This window comes from Eubalaena glacialis, chromosome 14 (genome assembly GCF_028564815.1).
Source record: "Eubalaena glacialis isolate mEubGla1 chromosome 14, mEubGla1.1.hap2.+ XY, whole genome shotgun sequence".
In the NCBI taxonomy this organism is placed as follows: Eukaryota; Metazoa; Chordata; class Mammalia; order Artiodactyla; family Balaenidae; genus Eubalaena; species Eubalaena glacialis.
Window position 1 is genome coordinate 88,145,414 of NC_083729.1, and position 20,295 is coordinate 88,165,708.

Consider the following 20,295-nt stretch of genomic DNA (forward strand, 5'->3'; position numbering starts at 1 on the left):
AACAAATGCGTGCCAGGCACTAAGTCTTGAGCACTGAGGGGCGGCAGTGAACAAAAGAGAAAAGGAAAAAAATCTCTGATCCAAGTGGGGAGAGAGAGAAACAAACAAGTGACAATTAACAGTGTGACAATTGGTGATGTGAGACGGCTGGGGAAGGTGGGCGAGGGGCTGGAGGTTCAGTGAGAAGGTAATATGTGAGCAAAGAACTGAGCAGGTGAGAGAAGGAGGCATACTGGTACCAAGGAGAAGAGCATTCCACATAGAGGAAGTGCAAAGGCCCTCAGGCAGGGGTGGGCCTGGTGACTTAGAGAGTCAGCAAGGAGATCCACGAGTCGGGAGTGGAATCTATGAAGCAGAAAGTAGTTCCTAGTTCTGTTCAATGCACGTTGGTTGCTTGCCTGCAGCAAGCCCGGCACTGTCCTAGCCCCAAAGGATTTAAAGAATCCTTGAGATGCTTACAATCCAACGGGAAAGACAAGTTCACAACAACTCAATCAATAGTCACTGGGTCCTCAGTGAGTGCAAAGGCCAAAGTGGGTAAAAGACAGGTTCTGGGGAGGCGATACCTGAGTTGACTTGAAGGTTTACCTTTCTCACTGCACTGGTTGCTCCAGGGTCCAAAGCCATTGAGAAGCTCTCAGATGATGCAGGGGAACAGCCTGACGCCCCAGTTCAGCAGCACCTCTGCTGTGCTCCCGCCGGCTCTGAGCCTGACCACGCCTGCTTCCGCCTCCCAGGAGGCCAGCCAGGGCCAGCCCAGCCCGGACTTCAGCCACGATCGGCAGCTCAGGTGCGGACACTGTCCTTGTTGGAAAGATAACTGAGACATAGTTTTATACCATTCGTTTCTGGTCTTCTTTCTGCTGGAGATGGAGGCAAAGTTCAGACCATTAGACTCGAAAGCCTCTGCAGCTGATCTCAGCTCAGGAAGCGGCAGGACAGGGCTAGGGTCTTGATGGCCAGAGGAAGTGACCTGCTGCCTCAAGGATCCTCTGAGGACAGAGCAGGCCCAGTGGGGATTCGGGTCAGCCAGAAAGGGCGCAGCCAGGCTGGGCAGGTGCTGGGTCAGCTGGTGGGTCTACAGCTTGGGTACTGATCAAAGTTTCCCATTTATCTCTTCCTCTGCTCGAAGGCTATTGCTGAGCCAGCCCATTCAGCCCATGATGCCCGGGTCCTGCGATGCGAGGCAGCCCCCAGAGGTCGGCAGGCCTGGACGACAAGTCAAGTAGGTGGCCCGGGGGCGGGGGGAGGAAGAGAGCTGCACCGAGTGGTCTCAGGCTGTGAGGGTTTCACCTGCCTGGACCAGCTGCACCCCTTGTGAGTCTGGCACTACAGGCAGGGTCCAAGTGTGCCCACACCCTTCGAAAGGACTCCTCCTCTTAGCTCTTCTTTCTCCATTTCCCGTGTCAGGAGAGAAAACTCTGTGTCAGCATCCCATGCTGAGAACAGGACCCAAAGGAAACTATGAATTATACGACAGGTTTGTCACCACCTTCCGATCTTTGCAGGTCTAAGTGGTAACATCCCAGGTCAATGGAGCCTTCCCCGCCTTCCCGAGGGCACTCCCGCAGCCCCAGCTGACTGGCAGATGCTGGCAGATTCCACGGGCACACCCAGCTCGCCTGCTCTGTGGTTCCGGTGCTGTGCCGGGAACTGGAACCCCCTGCAGATGTGGGACTCTCCTGCCCTCCCAGACGCGCAAGCTTCTCTCTCTCTCCTCCCCCCGGGCTCTTTGCTTGCAACCCTCGGGACCCCAAGAAGCAGCTTTGCTTTGCTGTTGAATTATTAGGGACAGAGGTTACTGAAGACAGAGGAGGGAATACTTGGAAAGCTACTGGAAAATAGTTTCTAGCCCTTTGAAATGAAGCAGACACCATTGTCGTATAAACACTGGTTTAATTTGTGTCAGAAGTTCACTGGGACAGTGCTAGCTAATGAGGCCTGCCGTGCCCCCATGCGGGGGCCTTGCAGCCATCCCCTGGGGCCGTCCCCTCCACTTCCTTCCTCCTGTGTCCTCCTTCAGCCAGTAATAATAGTAACATCGGATGGTTACTGCGTCTTCTGAGGGTTGGGGCCTGTACCTACATCCATGAAAACCCTATGATGGTAGAGGCGGGCAGGGGCTGGGCACTGCGGGGAAACCACCTTCAAATTCTCTGATGATGCCCTCAATCAGGCAGGGGGTGCGGGGAATGTTGGTTTTGGTTTCTGACTGTTCTTTCCAAGTGATCCAAATAAGTGGAAACAGAAAAGTCTTGTGACATCGCTGTCCAGAGATGCTTAAAATGCAGTGAACTAGGCAAAACTGGAAATTCTTTCCTCTGGCAACTCTAGAGGAAAACTGCCATTTTTGGTCAACCCAATAATTTATACCGTCCCCACCTTCCCCACCGTCTCTTCCAGACATGACCTAACACTCCATCTTCTAGGGCGGGTCAGAGTCTGCCTGCCACACACAGAGGCCCCTTCAGGGGAATTTTGGAATCCCCAATGCCTGTTACAAATGACCCATACAGAGATATAACATTTCTAAAAATATAATGCTAAATGGACTTCTCTGTAGTGTCTTTAAATATCTGTTCCTGGTCTGGGCTCCTCCAGAGCTTTCCCAAACAGCCTTCCCCTTGTTATTGGACCATTTTCATTAACTACTCTTTCTTTAAAAAAAAAAAAAAATGTATATTCTACATAACATGAAATTTACCATTTTATCTATTTTTGAGTGTGCAGTTCAGTGGCATTAAGTACATGCACATTGTATGCGACCATCACCAATGTCCATCTTTAGAACTTTTTCATCATCTCAAACTGAAGCTCTGTCCCCATTAAACCCTAATTCCCTATTCGCTCTTCCCCCAGCGCCTGGCAACCGCCCTTCTGCTTTCTGTCTCTATGAATTTGTCTCCTCTAGGTACCTCATCTTAGTGGAATCGTACAGTATTTGTATTTTGTGATGGGCTTATTTCACTCATATAGTGTCCTCAAGGCTCACCCATGTCGTAGCATGTGACAGAATTTCCTTTCTTTCTAAGGCTGAATAATAGTCCGCTGTCTGTATAGACCATGTTTTGTTTATCCATCATCCATCGACAGATACTTGGGTTGCTTCCACTTTTTGGTTATTGTAAAAAATGCTGCTATGATCATGGATGTACAAATATCTGTTTTAGTCCCTACTTTCACTTTTGGGGGCATATACCCAGAAGTGGAATTGCTGGATCAGATGGTAATGCTAAGTTTAATTTTTTGAGGAAACTTCATACTGTTTTGCACAGCAGCTGTACCATTTGACATTCCCACCAACAGTGCACAAGGGTTCCAATTTCTCCACATCCTTGCCAACACTTGTTGTGTTCTGGTTTTTCTCATAATAGCATTGTAATGGGTGTGAAGTGGTATCTCATTTTGATTTTGATTTCCATTTCCCTAATGACTAATGATATTGAACATCTCTTCACGTGCTTATTGGCCATTTGTATCTTTTCTTTACAGCGATGTCTATTCAAGCCCTTTGCCCATTTTTCAATCAGGTTGTTTGCATTTGTTGTGATAGTTGAGTTGTAGGAACTGTATTTATATTCTGGAAATCAATCTCTTATTAGATATATGATTTGCAAAGATTTTTCCGGCAGCCATTTCCCTGCATGGATAGAGTGATGCACACAAGTCTTTAATTGTGATGAAGTCCAGTCTGTCTCTTTTTCCTCTTTTTGCCCATGTTCTTGGTGTCATGCCAATAGCTTTTTTTTTTTTAAAGGTCTTTCTTACGTGTCACCAAACAGGTATCCACAGAGCCAGGCCGTGTGTCCAAACCCAGACGTGCACACCACCACCAGCAGCGTCTCGACCCCTGTCCTGCTGATGGGGCTTCACCCCCGCTTCCCCACCTCCCAGCCGTCGCCCCTGAAGCCCGCGCAGACCCAGCAGCAGCCTCCGTGCTTCCTGCAGGTGGGGCCGGGCTGCACCCGGGGAGGGGGAGACAGGGCCGAGCCCCCAGCCCAGGCCTGACCGGCCCTCCCCCCCAGGCTTTCAGTAGGCCTCTGGTCCTCAGTATCAAAATAAGCCCCAGACAGATTCATAGTTGAATCTTCATAGTTTCTAAAGTTTATAATGCTCAAAGTTGGTAAAGTCTATGTATATACAGTGTGAGAAATTTAGAAGCAGCTCTTATGCCTCACGTGGTTATGTGCTAAAAAGGTCCGTTTTTTTAAAAGTAATTTTTATTATGGTGTCTGGAGTTTTTAGAGCAAAAATCAGACACTGATTGCTATGTTTGTTGGACTTGTTAGTGTGTTTATATTGCAGAGTCTCATACAAATATACAATTAAATCATGTTTAAAGATTCATCAAACTTCCTTTAAATGAATGAGATGACGTTGCATGGAATTGGGGCTGTCCAGGAAAATGGGGGGCATGTTTCCTTGTGGTCACTTCTTACTTCCAGCAAGTGCCACGTACACTGGAAGGAAGGAGGGGGAGAGCCAGTGGCTGGGGGTTCAGATGGGACAGAAGTGTCTGCCGGGGCTCTGGCCTTCCCTCCCGCAGCGGCCCGGGCGCCCCTTCCTGCCCCAGCCCGACCCTGTCATGTGGGGCCTCCTCCCCAGCCTCCAGCCCCTAACCTCACCCCACCCCCGGCTTGGGCACCTTCAAAGCCATAGGGGGCTGAGCAAGGTGACTGCGGTGCAGAGTCTTCCCTGAGGTCTAGAATGTAATTGAATTCCAAAGCCGCTCAACTATGGTACAGTGTTCAAATCTCCCTGACCCCAGGCCTCGTGGGAGTCAACTCAAGACGTCAGCTTTGCCTGTCCCGTCAGCCCGCAGGACCCCCGAGGGATCTGGGCTGGGAACTGATGGGGTGTGAGAAGGCAGGGAGCGTCTGGGGGCAAGTTAGAGGCCGCCCATATGTTCCTTCATCGGGAGTGACAGACGCGTTGGCAGGGCTCAGGGTACAAAGGGCGCTCAGGGGCCTTGAGCGCAGGGGGGCAGGGGACATGGCAGAGGGCGCCCAGGCCTGGGTCTGTGCGGGTGGAGCAATGTGGCTAGGGTGGCCTGCCGGTCCAGTGGTTACGACTCCGCGCCGCCACCGCCAGGGGCACAGGTTCAGTCCCCGCTCGGGGAACTAAGCTCCCTGCATGACGTGCTGCCAGCTTGGCCAAAAAAAAAAAAAAGGAGGGGCGGGGTGGGGAGAGGCCCTGGTGGAGAAGGGGGGGGAATGCTCCAAGGGGGGGACGGCTGAGTGGGGGTGGAGGGGACAGTGTTCCAGCAGGGGAGGCAGCCTGAGCCAGAGTGGGGGAGCAGCCATGCCTGGGCGGCTTGGGGAGCAGGGCGGACCAGATTGCTTGGCAGAGGAGATTTCATGGGTGGGGACCGTGGGAGGTGAGATGGAAGGATCCAGAGTTAACGTTTGACCAGTTGAAGGTTCTGAGCTGCAAATTAGGATGCTTCCTGGTGGATGCCGGCCAGTGATAGTATTTGGAAGTAGTTCTGGAATCAGGGGCCACCGGTGAAAAGTAGGCAGACGGCACGCGGGCTCGGATGCTGCCCCATCCATTATGTGCGTGTGGTCTCAGGTCCCAACATCCCAAAACCCACAGGCGACGTGGAGCACGTGCTCAGGAAACCGTTCCCCGGCAGCCTAGGCCCGGCCGCTGGGCCAGGAGGAACCCCTGGCGCTGGCGGAGAGCTGGGCTTCGGAATTCGCACCCTTCTGGCAGAGCCTCAGCTTCCTCTCTCCCCGCCTGGCGCTCCCCCAGGCCCCCGGCCAGGAGGAGGGTCTTTCATCTGACCACATCACCGCCCCAGCCGTTCAGGGGAGGAGTCCCCGAATCACAGAACCTCCCCTGGAGCCGTTTCCTTTCTTTCCAGGTGCAGGCACCAACCTCTTTGCACAGTGAGCCGCAGGACTCGCTCCTTCTCTCCACCTACTCGCAGCAGCCAGGGACCCTGGGCTACCCACCTCCCGCACCCTCGCGCCCTCCCCGAAGGGTCAGCAGCCTGTCTGAGTCCGCAGGCCTCCAGCAGCTACCGCGGTAGTGCCCTGGCGTCTCAGTTGGGTCACATCAGCTTTAACCAATGGACGGTCGAGGGGGGGATGGCCAGGGAGTTGGGGAGAAGAGTTTAAAGGACACCCCGGCTTTCGTGCGCACCGCATCCGTTTCGGAGCTCCTGAATGGTGACAGCGTCTGAGCACAGCGGCCGGCCCGTGGAAGTGGGCAGGGACACTGGCCGTGTTTCCCTGTCCCTGCACTTCACGGCCACAGTCTACAGCCATACGTGGAAGGGGCCGCGGTCCCCACGGGAGTGCATCCCTTAGTTCACCTTAGTGCTGGCTCGTCTCGCTGCATCCTGCCCCCGCCCCCGGAGCGCGCCGGTCCCTCCCACCGCTGCCGCCCGTGCGCACGTGCTCATTGGCCTGCGCTCTACTGACTCTCTTTCCTCTGCCGCGGAGAAGCACCGGGTCAGGGATTTGTTGAAGAGAGAGAATAAAGAGATGATTTTTTCGTTATTTTTAGATGATTGCTTCTGTTTTAATTTGCACAGCTGCACAAGGAGATAACTTAGGCACCTTCCTTTCTTAAAAATACTGTCTCCTCCCATGACTTCATTTGGAGACGCCAGTAACAAAAACAACCCACGGATCAGATGGCAAAGCTGGTGGTCAGTCACCAGGCTGCAGCGCCACACCCTCCGGCCTGACCCTAACGGAATAAGGCTCTTCCCCCCACACCGTTCCGGTGGGGTGTCTTTTGGTTTGGTTTGGTTTTGGGTTTTTTTTTTTTTTGCCCCCGAATATAACACTGGACTGTTTCCTGTTTACTTCGGCGATTACAACCACGAAGGCGGACTCGAAGCAAAGCACAATCCCGCAGCTGACGTTCTGGAGTTCTAGTTGAAGACTTGAGGACTGGGAAGGTTTCACCAGCCAGACGGGTCTGTGGAGCGCCAGGTCCCCAGGAAGCCCCACCGCGTGCTGGCCCTTGGAGTGAGAATGCTGCATCTTTCTACATATCTTTCCTGATAAGACCGAGGATTGGATTTTCCTTTTCAAAATGCACTTTGCTTTTTTTGTATGTTTTGTTATGTTGAGATGTTTCTAAAGAAAAGATTTTATGTAATTATAAGATGAAGTGTAGTGAATTGTACAGCTGTTGTAATAAGGACCTATTTCTATATAAAATAAAATTGTATGGATTATGTGTAAATTATTTTGTATCTGAGACACCAGTTCCTTTCCCAAATATAAGAGGATAAAAGTTTTCTTGTGTATTTCTGTGAGTGGACATTTTGTAATAAATTAACAAATTTGTATGATTTCCTTTGGAGGCAGTTTCTGTCCCTTGTTCTAGATGCACGCATACATCTTTTCATCAATAAACTTTTTTTTTTTTTAAATTTCAAGATGTTTTTAAGGATAATCAAAGATACGGAAAAGGCGGGAGCAAGCAACAAGTAAGCCGGGTAATGACCTTAGGTTTTTTGACTTCAACATGTGCTTCAGCCTGTCGGGATCCTGATCTTCATTTGAGAGATTGTGCCAGAAGAAAACAACAGTTCATTGTAGAAATGACAGCAAAACAAACTGACAAAACCAGAAAAAGTTCCTGGAAACATCTCCACCTTAGAGACACAGGTAATCCATGGAGATGGCCAAGCTGTTATCCACCAAAGCAGGCATAGCCCGTAATTAAACTCACCTGGGCTGGAGTTGCATGGGCTCTGCCTGCTAGCACTTAGGTACCTATCAGTGATGTGCCCAGGGTTTGTGTGGGAGATGTGTGCCCACGTCATGTGGACGGGGGAGATACAGCAGTAGCAGATGTCCCCCCCCCCTTTCCCATGAGGCTTCAGCACGCTGGAGTGAGGGTGCCCTGGCACACCGTGATTGAGAATCACTGAGATGGCCATGCCCAGCAGAGCCCTTTCTACAAGCATTGGCCCAAGAGAACTAAGTTCCATTCCTTGCTCCATCACTGGAGTCCTGTGCTTCTACCTGCTTCCCTGTAAAATAGGGGAAACTCCTCTCCGTTCTCTGGCCAGGATCAGTTTTCAGTGGCATTAAGAGGCTGCCAGGTAAATACATCAAAAGGAGTTTTATTACTCACACAACTGCAGTATTCCTGAAAACAGGTAAGTCTAAATATTTTGCATATATTAGGATCATTTACTCTTTAAAGGAACCCTCTTTTTAAAACAAAAAGTGTGTGTGACACTGGATTACCTATTTGGTAATTTAACTGTTTTGTAAATTCAAAGGTTTACAGATCTGATTTTTCTGTACAAGAATTTGTATTTTAATTGGCTGTCAGAATCTGCACTTCTAAGTAGAACAACTTTTTTAATGGAAGCAGCATATTTGTTTTCCTAGGATTTTCTAGCTGGAAGCCATTAGAAAAGGGCGGAGTATGTCACGCTACTAATTTAATTTAGTATTGCTTAAACCTTACACATGTTCAGAGTCTGGATAAACCCAGAAAACTCTTATTGGGTGATATTTCTTTAAACCCACATAACATCAGGGGACGTTTAATCCCTTAGCTTTTGATTCATTTAATTTTGCTCATTAAAAGACTGTTTTGCAATCCTGTTCTGTTTCGAGAAAAGCCATGACCTTTCTATTTGGAAAACTATAAAGTCTTGGCTCATGAGAAATGACTGAAATGTGAACTCTGGAATACACCAAGTTTTAGAATATTTTAAACTAACTCAATTAAAATGTAGTATCTTCTGTCTCTAATGGCAACTAACATCCATTAAATTAATTTAAAATTTTTGTTTATACAGGCAACACGGTGAACTGATCAACTATGAGATCATTCTAAGTCATGACGTGTTGGACTCTTGCCAAAATTATCTGGTAAAATGTGGGTGTTGGGTAGAAAATTGCTTCAATTTCTCTCTTCACTTTATGTGAAGCCTGAAGGTTTTAAAGTCATCCATTAATAACATAGACAAATAACTAATTTGGATCCTCCGGAGACATGACATATGTGGCTTTTTGGACACAGATGTATGAACTTCATACAATGCCTATGTGCGATAGTACAAACGATAGCATACTTCTGTAAGCATAACATGGTTGACTAAATAGCCGAAATATACGGCCTCATGGTATCTGTGAAGCAGCTTTATTTTTTCGGGTGAAAAAAGCTCATGAGAAAGAAAAAAATTTTTCCTTTAGGATTATTCCCTAATCAGCCAATGCCCAGTTATGGCAGAAGCAGGGTAACCCGTCAGCACATTCACTGAAATAATACAGGTCTTAAAATATATACTCCAATGTTGGGTTACCACTTCATACACACTTAAAAGGTCCTGAATTTAATTCAGTAGGTGACTCCTTTTAAAACCATCTGCCCCTCCTGAAGTCCCCACCTCTTTCAGTGGAGCCACGACCCCACCCATCGACATAAACTGAAAAACTTTATCCTCCATGCTGGTAAATTCATTTCTGTCAGAGGGGATTTTGTACGTGGAAAGATAGTCACCACTAACTGTAAGTCATTTAATGTCCAACTGACTAATCTTATAAATTTATCGATTAGCATTCTTTTAACCATTAAATTGTCAACATTTCCCTTATTAATCACATACTACTTAAACAACAAATGCGTCGATATTTAGGAATTTACCCCCCAAATTTCCCCAATTATGAAAAGAGATTACAAATAATTAACCCTTGTAAGAATTAAAATCTCAAGTCTGATACAGAAGCTTTCTTAAAAGTTCTAAAAGGATCCACAAAATATAACAATATATATATAAAGATATATCTTTACATCAAAACTGGTTGCAAAATGTGAATATCACAGATTTAACGTGTTTTGTATTTTACTCCATGCTCATTCTCACACCTTCTCAGCGCTCCACTTTTAACATACCGTTCTAGGGTTTCAATAACTCACCCAGTAAAATTTTTACACCTCCCTAGGTTTAAGGATCTTATCATGCCCTCGCCCCCTCCAAAAGAGAATGCAATTTCTGATCAGCAGAATGAAGGTCCAGAGTTGTGAACCCGTGGGTTTGGCCTGGGGACCCGGGACTTGGCTCTGTAGTCTGTCAACTCACACCCGACCTCCTGCCGTCAGGTTCCTCCCTTTTCATTCTCAAGGTACGTATCTTACATCAGGTGTTGGATAAAAGTGCTGCTTCTATTGCTATTATTGGGCCATTTTGTTGTGATAGAGCGAGAAACAGGTATTTCTTTAAGGTCATGAAATCACATTGATTTCTCCAATATAATAGATTGTATATAGTATTTTACTCTCCCTTTCTAAGGTGATTTTGTCAACTACTAACAGTCTCCTAAATTGACATTTCATATAGTCAGTTACAAACTGGCGATTTTGATTTCGAAACACTTCTTGTGCAAGCCTCTGCTCTGCCCGCCTCCTCGCCCCTAGCCCAGGTCCCGCTGCGGCTAATCGCGGCCTCCCCACCCAACCAACCCCGAGAGGCTCCCCGGTCCGGGCAGCGAGGACGCCCTTCTCGCGAGCCCGCTCTGCCCGACCGGAGCCCCTCCAGGGCGGCAGCCGCGTCGGTCATCTCCGGGCCTCCAGCCGGGAACACAGGGTCAGGCAACGCTGGCCGAATCACTGAGCGAGTGGGAAAAAGAGATGAGCGACTTCCCTCTCCGCCCTGCTCTCCTCCACCTGGAGACCAACGTCCGGTTTCCTCTGAAGAGTTAGACCGGAGGCGCAAGTCCCTCCCACACTCGTTCGCGCGCAGAAGGCGGGGACGCGCCGCAGGAAGCCGGGCGCAGAGAGCGCGACGCTCCAGGTCCCGCGCCCGAGGCCCGCTCGCTTTTCCCTCCCGGCGCGCGCCACTTACGTCACAGCCTCGCCTCTTCCCTCCTCTCACCCGCCCCCTCCACCCGCCTCCAGGTGACCCGGAAGTTGTACTTGCGACCCTGCTTTCCTTCTCCCACAATCCCTCCCGGTCTTCCTTTCTAACCCCGGCCGGGCAAGGTGAGTATGGGCGCTGGGTGCCGGCTGCAGGAATCCGGCGGCATCCTCGCCCCGGATTGTGCCGACTAGGACAGCGGGCTCTCTCCTGAGCCGGCCCGCGTTCCGAGGGCACGGGAATCTGCGCTGCATTTAAGGGCTCCCGGAGACTGGGAGAGAGAGTGGCCAAGCTTAGGAGAACCCGGGCCGCAGAGGTTTCCGGGGCGGGGGCACCTAAGGGGCGCGGATGCTTGGGCCGCGCGGGGTGGCCGGCTTGGCTTTGCCCAGACCTGGGGCTTCAGGGGCCTGGCTGGACCCTCTCCGAGGGCGGCTGCGTGAGGCCTGGCCGGGAGGGAGGACCTGGTTTGGGTTTGTCCCACTCGCTCTGAGCCTCCTTGTCGCCTGGGCTTAGATGGCTCCCGCAAAGAAGGGCGGCGAGAAGAAGAAGGGCCGGTCCGCCATCAACGAGGTGGTGACCAGAGAATACACCATCAACATTCACAAGCGCATCCATGGAGTGTGAGTACCCCTGCGGTCGTCGATGCCTTGCTGATGGGGGCTCCCGAGATGGCGGTCTGGTTGTCCCTGGGGTCAGTCTAGTCGTCTGGAGGCTGTGTGGTCTAGAAATTACGCATTTCTTCAAAAGCTCGTCTGTATTCCGTGGACCGTGTTTAAGGCTTACAGGGGTTAAAGCGTAATGCTCAGAGGTTAATACCTAGACAGATTAGGTTTCTGGGAGAGCCAACTTGGGGAAATACGGTAATGATAAAATCATTTCACTCATCGCTTTGCAATTACACCTTGGCAGGCCTGAAGGGTGAAAGATGTGTATATGAGGGGAAGCAAACTTTGTCGATGTGTCTAGGCCTTAGTAAAGGTAACCAGTTAACTAAAGCTGTGCCCGGCGCAGAATACGAACACTCCGATGGGCTTCCTTTAGTTCTCTGACCTCCACAGATGCGTAGTAACATCGGTAAAGCTGTAATGCCGGAAGTGCAGCTGCTGGAGGGACCAGAAAAGAGCGTATCGGTGGGGTTATAGGGCAGCGTTTGTGCAGGCGACACGTGGAGGTTGTGGATTTGTGATGTACAAGAATATTGGGAATGATTTCGAACGTGCTGGTTCTTGGTTTTCGTCTCTGGGGTTTGGTTTTTTTCTGTTCTTAAGCTTAGTGAGGCTTCCCCTTTTCTCTGCACATGGTGCTTACTAGTGATAAGGGAGACCAAATCTCTTCTTGAATACTGTTATTTGGGGTATTTTTGATGGCAAATGTTGCGCTGCAAAATACTGTATTCAGGCACCAGTCCGTGGAGCAGAATTTCTTGCGCTTGCTTGGGCAGTCTCGGATCTGGACAGCCGATTTTGTGAGGGAGTTAAACGTGCAGCAGCGTCCGCGTTGGGCCTGGCATTTCCGGCCAGGTGTTGACCATGTGTGAGCCAAGGAGTGTCGTGTACGTGGGGTCTCTGGAGGCTTTGGGGTCAAAAGTCCAGTGCCTTTTTGGTGCATAGATGCTGCTTGTAACCACGTTCTCTTCCCCTCACCCCTTAATTTGGGGGACGTGCGTATATTCATTTGGGGAGCATATTAGGCACTTACTGTGTCTTGGGCTCTGGATTTAACAGGGAACCAAAGAGCCTACCTTCCTAGTTTACTTAGTAGGGGAAGTTAGACAAGCATCCAGATATAAAATGGTGAAGAGTGCCAGGTGGAAAGTAAGTGACAAGGTGAAAGGGGTGGTGTTTTAAAGGCCACACAGTTAAGGGGACATTAGCAGAGTGGGTGTGAGCCATCGCGGGTGGACAAGTTTTTCAGGCATTTTGTGCTTTGTTACAAAAGCCCTAAGTGAAGACCTTCACGGTACTGAAACCTTTGGTCATACTTGATGGGCAGCAGTTGACAGTTCTTTGTTCGTTCTTAATTTTACTTCCAAAGATTCTACAGTCTTGTGTTTTTCGTGCCTCTGCAGCTGCCGCCCCTCCCCAGTCTGGTCTGTTGCTCCCCACAACCCATCCTCTTAATGTTGAGTCCCAGGCTCAGCTCCTCTCGAACTGTGCTTGTAATAGCAACTAGCTTTAGGGTCTCGGGTATCCAACTGCTATTAACCTGTATACTTGGGTGTTTAAATGGGTATCTCAAAAATTTTACATGGCCCCAAACCAAACTCCTAGCGTCCATCTCCACCCCTGACTTTCCCATTTCCCTGTGGCCTTCCCGGTTTCAGTTTGCTGGCAAGTGAGTGTGTCTTCCTGGCTCTGCCTTCCCCAGTCTGACTGCACTGGTCCCACCGCCATTCTCTTGATGGCTGCAGTTAGCGGCTCCTGCTCCTGGTTCCCTCTTCCACCCCCCAAACACCCGGCTGTTCTCAAGCCCTCCACTGGCTTCCCGTCTTACTCAGATGAGAAGCCAGAGTTCTTGCTATGATTCCACATGGGTTGGCCACTTACTTTCCTAATTAAAGCAGGCAAGTACCTGATTCAAGCTCACAGTTTGGTTTTAGTTTTACCTTTTTCCCTGTGCCGTAATGCTTTTTCTATTAGGTAGATAAATAGTTGCCCTCATCATCTTTGGGTCTGGACTTCAGTATCTCAGTGGCCATCTTACTTAAACCTTCAGCCCCCTTCCTTCCCTAATGCTCCCTCTTTTCCCTGGTTTATTTTTCTCTGTGGCACTTGATACCATCTGACATGCTCCATGTGTCAACTACAAAAGCTACGTGGAAAACGGGCTGTTGTCTGTTAAACCTACTGCTGTTATCTGCCTTTAAATATTTAAGTGAACGAAGCGAGCTTGCTTGATGGATTCGAGGAGGCTGGTGAGGGGTAGAGCAAAGGGAGCAAGGGGGACGTGGTAACTGACACGGCTCCTTCTGACGTTCACAGTCTTGGGGCGGGGGAGGACACCTTTAAGCTTCGGTCTCTGCCCCACTTGGAATAACCTTTGCTTATCCAAATGCTTGACCATTTCAGCCGGTAGTAAAGTTTGGCTTTTTCACGTTTTGTATTTAACTGAAAGCATGAAATCCAAAGGAATTTATGTATCCTCATCTAAACAACAGGTTAATGGTGCCAAACACATGCTAAGAGATCCGTAGCATTAACTGTTGCCCTCATCGTGTTTCTTGAGAGGCAATTGGTACATTTCAGGCCCCTGCTCTTTAAGCATAGACCCAAGTTAATAATGAACCATTAAATCCCGTGTCTGAAGATGTGGCAAATAATCTAATAATATTTTGACCCGAGGACACGGTATTTACTTCAGTGTTGTGTACTTTATGTTCAAGCTTATTCTAACATCATTCTTAGATTATATTCTCCCTGGCAGATGGTATTAGACCTTGGGGGTGTTTTTGTTTTATCAGGAAAGGGTTGGCCAGTGTATATATTAGCATCTCTTAAGGATTGTATACAGAGTCCTTGTTCTACATTATTGAAAGTAGATTGTGTGTCTTCTGTGTCCCAAGTATTATAGTAGTTGCTGGGCATTACATAGTGGTGGAGGAAAGAATTGTTCCTGCCCTGTTCAAGGTTTAGTTTAGATTTGTTTTATGAAAATAGGACATGGTATATTGTGTATTTCATTTAATTTTGTACTTAATTGATTTACTTACGTATGTTTGAATCTCAGGGGTTTCAAGAAGCGTGCCCCTCGGGCACTCAAAGAAATACGGAAATTTGCCATGAAGGAGATGGGAACTCCAGATGTACGCATTGACACCAGGCTCAACAAAGCTGTCTGGGCCAAAGGAATAAGGTACTCAAGTTGTCTGTGTTATAAGATGAACTTTCACAGTTCCACTAGCTAATGCACATGGAAGTATAAAGAAAACAACAGTGACTCAGAGAGTGGGGTAGTATCTGCAGGGAAGCCCTTTGAACTGAGACCCAAATGACGTAGGAGCCAGCAGTGTGAGGGTCAGGTAAGAGCATCACGCAAAGCGAGGACAAACTTCACGTGACTTGGGGACAGAGGTTGGTGAAGGTGGAGCAGATTGTGAGGCTGGAGAGTTAGGCGGGGGACAGATCTTGTAGGTGGTGGCACAGAGTTTGGATTTCTGTCTGGACATACTGGGAAGCCGCTGGAGCAGAGTTGCTGGGGGAGGGGGGCGTTTTGGTTGTCAGTAGTGGGGAGTGGTCACGGGCCAAAGATTCTGCTAAACATTATACAGCGCACAGGCAGGCCACCCACATACACACAAAAGCAAGTATCCAGCCCAAGTATCAGTAGTGCCGAGGTTAAGACCTGCTTATAAGCAGAGGGGCGGTTTTGCTGTGGAGGACGGTGGAAGGTGCCAGGTGGAAGTGGGACCGGACACGTGGCGTGGAGCTGGCGAGGACTAGGTGATGTGTGAGACGAGTGGGGGCCGGGGGCGTCTGCGTCCACCTGGGTCGTGTTTTAACATTGGAGTCCGATGCAATGACAGGGACCTGAGATTCAGCCCTGCAGTAGGCGGGCATGGGTGCCGGTGAGCTCCCTTGAGATGATAGGGGAGGAGTGGTGTCACATGAGCCGAGAGAAGTTTCAGGACCCCTGTCCTTGGATCAGCAGAAGGAGGGGATGCAGTCGCCTGCGATGCTGCTGAGCGGTTGGGCGAGGCGGGGAACTGAACGGTCAGCAGTTGCGCGTGCTCGGTACAGCCTGCAGAGTCAGCGCTGCTCCAGCGTGGCAGCGGTGGCTGCCTACTCAGACTGGTACGTCCTGACACCAGCATTTTCTATTCTTCAGGAATGTTCCGTACCGTATCCGTGTGCGGTTGTCCAGAAAACGGAATGAAGATGAAGATTCACCAAACAAGCTCTATACGTTGGTTACCTATGTACCTGTCACCACTTTCAAAAGTAAGTTCTACTTCATCCCACAGAGCTGTTTAGATTTTTTTTTTAAGTCCTCAGCCTTTTTATAACCTGAATTCATTTGTTCAACAAATATTGTGCACCTATATCCCTGGCATCTTTCCAGTAGGGATATAAGTTAGTTACAGGCATAATCGGTAAACCTTTTTTAAATTGTGTCACGGTGTGGGAAAATGCAAAAGGATACAGAATAGGTCTGTTATGTGGGTTGTGAAAGGTCACGTGGAATAGTAACATTCACCTAAACCCTTGAAGAAAAGGTCCTTGGAGTGTGACAGTATGGGATGGGGTGTGTGGGTGTGGAAGGTGACCGGCTGTCTTCTTTTGCAGACCTACAGACAGTTAATGTGGATGAGAACTAACGGCTGATTGTCCAATAAAGTTACAGAGCTGCCTTCGCATCTTGATTGATTGATTTTCCTTTTCTAGTTGCAGGTAAAATAAATAGGCTTGTCTATTTTAAAGCAGTTCCCAGTTACAGGAGCATTTGGAGAGTTGTTTCCTAACTACTGTGCCTGGGCCCCTTCTCCCCATTCCCTGGAGTTTCTGAATATTTGCACAGGGCCTAGGCAGGTGTTCTAAAGTGGTTTTGGAATGCATCCTGGTTTGGTGATGGCTGTTCAGGTGGTTGGGACATTGGGGGGTATGATGTCAATGCTTTTACATGTGTTTTGTGAATTCTAAGATTTTTTCCGGACACTGGCATGTAGAACTTAATTGCCATTTTCCCCATTTTAACATGCTAAAATGGTACACTTTTGATAGATTTAATGGAGTGTGTACAGTTCCTTTTTAGCTCTCTTATTTGTGGTGGCCCCGTGAGGTGCTTTTAGTCCTGGTTTACATGGAGTTAAAAGCTCAGGGGTAACCTTAAAAGGTTGCTAACAAAGTCTGCTAAATTCAGCCTGAAAGCAAGGTATTGCGGGGATCATATTTCATCAGTGCTTGTACCACTGATACGAATTAAATGCCAGAAAGAGGTCCCCTTTTGAAGCCCTGGTGATGACAGTAGTGGGGTTGGGGGCTACCTGCAGTGTAGTGTACTATCCGCCGTGAACATGGTGGGGCAGAGGAATCTCCAGGTTATCCATTCGCTGGCACAGTCCAGACCTCAGACACTGAAATAAGTAAAGATATAAACACAGACCAAGTCAATACAAAAATTTCTTATTAAAAAAACTTGGAGGCCAACATTGAAAGCGTGGTTTGTACACATTTTTTGGAAGGACACAAAGTGAATACAACAAATATATTAAAATGGTTTCAATTACCAGCATTGAAACGAAATTAGTGCAAAAAAGCCAAATACAATTGCACAGATAGTGGCTCTTAAATCTTGAAAGTGAACTTGATTCTCAATCCCTCCCATGTGAAGTGAAGGATGAGTGCTTGGGCTTTTCTCCTCTCTGGGTTAGTATCATACATTTGACTCTTATATTCCATCTGAGAACAAAATGCTAGCATCACAGCAGAAGTGCCCTTTACAGCAAATCTGGTAACAGTGAAGTTGCAAGTCATAGCATCAAGGGAACTGATGTGAGACACTCTCTAGCACTGACAGGGTCCAACTGAATTCTCTTAAAGAATAAATAGAAACGCTGGAGAGTTGCATCAGTTCCCCCGGCCACAGTTGTGGCTGTCAGGTTGCTATCCAGATGCCCAGCTTGTAAAGTGTACTCACAATGAACTAGACAAACCTAGATTTATGGGCTGACAGCCCACAAACCTGGACTGTACTTTGGTATGGAGACTGGTCTCAGCTAACCGCTGTCCTGCTACGGGCTACTCAGCTTGAGTTCAGGCTGCGACTGGCGGCTCATTTCACAAGTTTTGAGGCTGTACTGATTGATCTTGGCATTTTCAAGTTTGGATTTAATGTCCAGTGGCTTTTCAAAAAAGTTGACTAGTGACTGTTCAGTCAGAAGTGAAGCTAAAATATGTTCAAGGGAGATGGTCCAGTCCCCTTGTGCCTCTTCAGGAAATGCCTGGGACTCTCGGGGACTCTTCCCATTGTGGGTGTCGGCAAAAACCGAGTCCTGCTCGGGAGAAGGAGCTGAAGCCTGCGGCTCCTCCCCACCTTCCTGGGAGCAGCTTCCGGAGCTGCTGCCTCGCTGCCCCACTTCCCCGATCTGCAGCAGCAAAGTGGTTACTGTGGCGATGGCTTGATACAAATCATTTTCTTCTGGATCTTCATGGAACATACTATACAGTGTTTTACAGAACTGGATAAATTCTCTCTGGAATTGAGAAAAAAGAAGTCTGCATGTAGCAGCATAACAATAGAAGCATATTGTGGGCTTTTTTCAAACTTAATACCTAGTTCTTCGGAAAAAACCACGTAGTACTTTTTGAAGCAGAAAATAAGAGGTATTCTCTGCCCTTCCACTCTGAAGACACACCATTAATAGTCCGGGGGATTTCAGCACACATGCAGACTTGTGCTGTCTATACAGAAGTGTTAGATCCTTTAACCCAGCAAGACAACTTATGTATTCAAAAGCTGTGCACAGAGATTTGTTTATAAGGATGTTTAGGCTAGGGTTTATTATAGCAAAAGGTTGGAAACAGCCTAACTATTAAGATTGAATGAGATTATGATTTGGTAATCTGGTGGGAATGCCAAGCAGCAACTAAAGGCCATTAAATGAAGTAGAACAGTGATGCCTGATGCTTTGTCAAGCTACACACGTATGCGTGCCCAAACTGAGAATCTTTATGTCGTGTGATAGAGGTGCCTCAGGTGGAACTTAGCTGCACAGTTACTCCAGGAAGAGGAAGAAAGTTGAGCTACTAATTTAGTATTTAATGACTTGGGAGAAACATCCCTGATTGTTAACTGAGGTATGACTGACAAACAACACTGAGATTTAACTGACTTTATATCCAAAGAGTTGCTTTATATCTGAAAGCAACTCAACAGAGTTGAGCAACACTTCTTTGTTTGTGGGAAAAACAAAACAAAACCAAACACCCTGCTAAAGGGATTTAAGTCCTATAATAAAGGGACATTTTCAACTTGAAGCCTTATCAGGACAGTATAATATGTAGTCAGTGATTTTCAAGAAACTGGAAAGAGTACACTATTACATGAAGAGTGCTGTATACACGTTCCCCCAAATAGCTTCCATCGCTCTAGGGAATAAATCTGCATCACAACCTGGGTAAATGAATTTGTTATAAAAACTTCAGGGACTTCCCTGGTGGTCCAGTGCAGGAGGTCCCTGAAGAAGCTCCACGCTCCCAATGCAGGGGGCCCAGGTTTGATCCCTGGTCAGAGAACTAGATCCCACGTGCCACAACGAAAATCCCGCGTGGAGCCAAATTTTTTTTTTTAATTCTCTTATTTAAAAAAAAAACCTCTTCAAAGAATGAAATGTGTGGCAGCCTCTTGAAGAGCTCTGAATATTTGGACAGCTGAATGGATCACAATTTAAATATTTCCCATTTAAACATCACAGTGTTCAGCTCCCAAAAGTTATCTTTCTTTGATTATAGCTTTGGAGGAACGGGGGAGGGGGTGCGGCTGAATTAAAAAGCCTACCTCTGAACCAGTCACTTGGCAAAATGGTGAATTCTCTGCACAGAATACAGTCCATACCTGGCTCATTTTGGGCAACTCCTTCTCAGTTTTGTCTTTCTCTTTGGCTAAATCTTTAATCATCTGCTTCAGCTGTTTCTGATAATCAACTGTATCACCTTGAGACAAAGGAAACACAATATATACTTTAGTCTAAATTCCATGAAAGCAAAAGGAAAATAGGTAGAAAGGAATGGTGAGGGGATGAGGAATTCCACTAAGCAAATTCCGTATACAAACTGAAAAGCAGAGATCAGAAGTCTGTTTTACAAAAAGTGGCCACAAATAGATGATGGTAGCCGAGTGACCTCTTGCTACAAGAGGAGCCCTGAAAGATGAAGAGGAATAAAGGGGTGGTGGCGTTGAAGGCAGTTTGGAAGGTTTCTGGCCTCTGAAAGCAGTGGTCTCAGTGTTAACTCCCAGGCGGGAGGGAATAAGATTAGTCTGCTTCTAAGAAGAGCTGTGAAATCCATTGCCCTTAACGATTGCAGTGGTGTGCCTGACGGAAGATAATGAAAAGAGGTATGTACCATTGGACTTGCCAAAAACCAGGGGTCTTGACGTCGACAACAGAGGATTCTTCAATGGTGACTGGCTGTCTCGGTCATTTTCAGTGAGTGCTTTTTAAAAAAAATAATAAAATTTTTTAAAAATTAAATTGAAGAAATTACTGTGTCTTAACCAAAACTGACAGTAATTTAGCTTTTAAGGTAAGAAAACTAAAGGTGAAGCTAGGAGCCCCCAGCCTGATGGCTGCAGGGTCTGCCCAGGGTCTATGAACCCTGTGTACTTCAAGAAAACATCACACACCAGTAATGCCTTTTCACAGATGTCTGTAGATGTTGTAATGATATACAGATGCACAGGACATTGCTGATACTGACCTAGAAAAGTGTATGTGTGGTAAAATCCCATTTTGTCAAACT

The 20,295-nt window shown here is 47.8% G+C and overlaps 3 protein-coding genes across 4 annotated transcripts in view; 2 read left to right on the forward strand and 1 right to left on the reverse strand.

Annotated features, from left to right (window-relative positions):
- NPAS2 (neuronal PAS domain protein 2) overlaps positions 1-7,155 on the forward strand; it is a 189,759-nt gene extending 182,604 nt beyond the window's left edge. Inside the window, exons 17-20 of one of the 2 annotated variants that reach the window (XM_061168723.1) lie at positions 615-790; positions 1,133-1,225; positions 3,783-3,948; positions 5,867-7,155. In XM_061168723.1, coding sequence (XP_061024706.1) covers positions 615-790; positions 1,133-1,225; positions 3,783-3,948; positions 5,867-6,034 — 603 coding nt within the window. In that variant the 3' untranslated portion in view covers positions 6,035-7,155. Of the gene's footprint in view, positions 1-614; positions 791-1,132; positions 1,226-3,782; positions 4,126-5,866 lie in introns of those variants that run through there. The other variant, XM_061168724.1, reaches the window with a different exon arrangement.
- A 4,168-nt stretch (positions 7,156-11,323) lies between these two features.
- RPL31 (ribosomal protein L31) lies at positions 11,324-16,193 on the forward strand. Its single transcript, XM_061211370.1, has 4 exons — positions 11,324-11,460; positions 14,567-14,692; positions 15,665-15,777; positions 16,123-16,193. Exons 1-4 carry the CDS (start codon positions 11,354-11,356, stop codon positions 16,152-16,154), a joined length of 378 nt encoding a protein of 125 aa, XP_061067353.1. The 5' UTR covers positions 11,324-11,353; the 3' UTR covers positions 16,155-16,193.
- Positions 16,194-16,958: 765 nt separating this feature from the next.
- The window catches only part of TBC1D8 (TBC1 domain family member 8), a 139,200-nt gene continuing 135,863 nt past the window's right edge, over positions 16,959-20,295 (reverse strand). The window contains exons 18-20 of the mRNA XM_061211369.1: positions 19,900-19,989; positions 19,391-19,488; positions 16,959-18,029 (exon numbers count right to left, since the gene is read on the reverse strand). Of these exons, the coding sequence (XP_061067352.1) occupies positions 17,568-18,029; positions 19,391-19,488; positions 19,900-19,989 (650 nt within the window). The 3' untranslated portion in view covers positions 16,959-17,567. The remainder of the gene's footprint in view (positions 18,030-19,390; positions 19,489-19,899; positions 19,990-20,295) is intronic.